The sequence below is a fragment of the Mangifera indica genome, chromosome 13 (assembly GCF_011075055.1).
Source record: "Mangifera indica cultivar Alphonso chromosome 13, CATAS_Mindica_2.1, whole genome shotgun sequence".
In the NCBI taxonomy this organism is placed as follows: Eukaryota; Viridiplantae; Streptophyta; class Magnoliopsida; order Sapindales; family Anacardiaceae; genus Mangifera; species Mangifera indica.
In genome coordinates this window covers 3,433,322-3,436,912 of record NC_058149.1, presented here as the reverse complement: position 1 = coordinate 3,436,912, position 3,591 = coordinate 3,433,322, and the positions used below count along the sequence as shown (strand labels likewise).

At 32.1% G+C, this 3,591-nt stretch overlaps 1 protein-coding gene across 1 annotated transcript; it reads left to right on the top strand.

The window, feature by feature from the left end:
* On the top strand, nt 1-1,284 carry LOC123193943 (probable xyloglucan endotransglucosylase/hydrolase protein 23). The gene is made up of 3 exons (XM_044607030.1): nt 1-339; nt 425-618; nt 723-1,284. Exons 1-3 carry the CDS (start codon nt 82-84, stop codon nt 1,126-1,128), a joined length of 858 nt encoding a protein of 285 aa, XP_044462965.1. The 5' UTR covers nt 1-81; the 3' UTR covers nt 1,129-1,284.
* The last annotated feature ends 2,307 nt before the right edge of the window (nt 1,285-3,591 follow it).

Genomic DNA, 3,591 nt, shown 5'->3' with positions numbered 1-3,591 from the left:
CACTCTCAACAGATCCGTCCATCCACACAAATTATTAAGTTAACTCAGTTTCAGTATATTATCAGTCTAGTCAAAGCTTCTATGGCTTCAATATTGCAATTGGTTCTTCTGTTTGGTTCTTTGGTGGTTGCTTCTGCTGGTAGCCTGAACGAAAATTTTGACGTCACTTGGGGAGATGGCCGTGCCAAGATGCTTAACAACGGAGAGCTTCTTACTCTGTCTCTTGATAAAGCCTCTGGCTCTGGCTTCCAATCCAAGAATGAATATCTATTTGGCAAGATTGATATGCAGCTCAAACTTGTCGCTGGCAACTCTGCTGGTACTGTTACTGCTTATTATGTAAGTTCCTGAACTATATTATATATGTTTCTCTAGTTTCTACGTATGAAACGTTCTGTTACTAAACGTTGGGTAAAATTTGCAGTTGTCCTCAAAAGGGTCTACATGGGATGAGATAGACTTTGAATTCTTGGGAAATTTGAGTGGCGATCCTTACATTCTTCACACCAATGTCTTCAGTCAAGGAAAGGGCAATAGAGAACAACAATTCTATCTCTGGTTTGACCCAACTGCTGATTTCCACACCTATTCCATTCTCTGGAATCCTAAGCGCATTATGTGAGTTTTTATATAAATTACTTGCCCCCTACTTGAATCTATATATTGGTTAATAACTTCTCTTTTCTGTTTGGACTTACCAATCTTTTTGTATGTAAATTCAGCTTCTCAGTTGATGGCACTCCCATAAGAGAATTCAAGAACTCAGAATCAATTGGTGTTCCATTCCCAAAGAATCAGCCAATGAGAATATACTCTTCACTCTGGAATGCTGATGACTGGGCTACAAGAGGTGGACTTGTAAAGACAGACTGGACTCAAGCTCCTTTCACTGCCTCCTACAGAAGCTTCAAAGCTGATGCTTGTGTTTGGTCTAATGGAGCATCTTCTTGCACTTCAAATTCACCTTCTTCTTCATCTAGCAATAGCGCCTGGCTCTCTGAGGAGCTGGATACAACAAGTGAAGAGAGATTGAAATGGGTTCAGAAGAACTACATGATATACAATTACTGCACTGACGCCAAGAGATTTCCCCAGGGCCTCCCTGCAGAATGTAGCTCCGCCTCTTAGAAAAAAATTATTAAATCATCAGTACATACATATACATAAATTCTTTTGTTTGGGATGTTACGGGAATCATGTAGTTGAAGGTAAAAGTCCAATTCTTTTGTTCTTTGTTAATCTGTTTACCGTCTATAAAATCAACAAAAATATTATTCTTCAATATATCCCATCTAATCAGAGCTGCTAATTGTCCTCAACTTTTATAATGAGCTATAACAGTTCATTAACCATATAAATAATATAATCGTTAAACAAAATTACTATACTAACAGCTGAAGATATCCATTTTCTTTACTTAAAAAATAAAACCAAAAACGAAAATAGGAAAATGTTCTGACTAATAGTTATAGAAAATATGCAATTACTTTATTCCCATTATCAATAACAATTTTTTTTATAATTAAACTTTAAAATTTTACAGTTTTCCCTAGGGTCTCTTTCTTTTCCCCCTTCATTTCTGACACCATCTCTGATAAACTTTCTCTCTTTGCCATTTACCAATGTCATCTCTAGACAAGACGATTTGTCTTTGTTAGATGGCGCTGGAAAAGGGGACTAAGAGAGAGGTTAGCAAGAGATGATGTTGGAAAAGCGAGGAGAAAAGAAAGAAATCCTAAAGAAGAAAATATAACATTTCAAAATTTATTTCTAGAGAAATTATTAGTTTTTTAAACCTAGGAAAAAAATGTATAATATTTTATTATTTTTAATATATTATTAATTAAATATATGAAACTTAACTAAATCTGTTAATTTTAATTACTTAAATATGAATGTTTAGATTTTTAATAATTAACTTATATCAATTTTAGAATACAACCACCCTTGGGTGGAAATAAGTCCTTTGGCCTTTTCTTTTATTTGTTTTCAAACACATATGCCAACCCTTGCTTTTGCTTTTGGTATACTTAGTCGGTCGTCATATTTTGACTCTCTAGGCATACCTTTTCATGAGTTTGACCCCTTTTTAGCGTCTGTCAGTCTCAGGTTTAGTAAAAGTAAGTGTAACCCACTTATTTCTAAACGTTACACTTGCACAACTAGTATAATTAACTATGTTAGGGAAATCTAACCATTTAAAAGGATAAAATAGCGAGAGATCAATTTCATAGATATATATTTGAAATGAAAAACCGAAAACGCAAACAATGTCAACCATTTTTTTATTATGAGTAAAAGAACTTAATTAATTGTCTATCTATAACTATTAACCATAGTTTTTAAACTAAGTAATTTAACTTGAGGTAGTAATTGAAGATCTTAATTTTCTTTACTAAAAAAGGGAAACCGAAAACAAAAATCGGTAAATCTCTTAATAATCTTTGCCGTAGTCCCCAAATATGTATATTATTTATTTAATTATATTTATTAACATTAAATAAATAAAATAAGAAGATTTTCGTCTTTTTTTTTTCACATGGTATAGAACAAGATAATATTTATGACAATATAAATTCAATTGATTTGCATTATAAAAAATCGGTGGCTGAAGAATTTCACTGATTGAATTGAGAATTAATTCATATTGTAAAACTTGTATGATCTTATCAATTGGTAATTATATTTTTAACTCAGATAATTTATTTTCCTAGAATAATATTAAGTGCCCACTAAAACACAATAAATATATAGAAGAAAAAAGAAAAGAGTTGGAATCTTGATTAATATTCCTTAACATTACACAGCATGAAGGTACAAATTGTTGGAGGAGCAAAGTACTCTTCAACGTCCAATATTATTCATAAGCAAAAGCACAAGGAAACGAAAACTTAACCAGGATGTTTATCTTGATCATGCATGCTTTCTTTCATGGCTTGAAGAAGAAACCAGTTAACCGGCCAGATCTAGTTGAAAGATATCAATACTTGTGATAGTAAAGAGAGCTTCTTTGGTGGAGGCTTTTAGGGCAATTTTTTTTTTTTTTTTCATCATGAAATGAAAAAGAACCCGCCCTAAAAGCCCTATCTCAATTCTCTTCATTTTTTCTCTTTATATAGGAGTTTTGAATACATAGGTGTAATGACAGGTCATCTCATTTATGTGTTTTGAATCCGTTTACTTGCTAACCGTGTTTTAAAATTCGCATCAAATCGGTTAGTCAAATTAATCCTGATCGAAGTTCTAACTTGTTTTAGCCATCAAATCATAATGATCTACAACTAAATCGGACAAATCATATCAAGTCATGATTCAACTGTTGAATCAAATTTATTTAACCATCATGATAACGTTAGTTACATAGAAAGTAAAAATAAAAACTACAATAACTTGGGAAATAGAAAATGAAAATAAAAATTTTTATTTTAATGGATATGTAATCTTATGTGATCATTCTAAGTAAATAAAGAGATGACAGGTGATAAAATGCCAAATACTATCTCCCAAGGCTATGGTGAAATGACAATATTCCACCTTTAGGTTTGAAAATCGATTTTTCCACCTATTTGTCAATTTCATTAGTGTAAACCA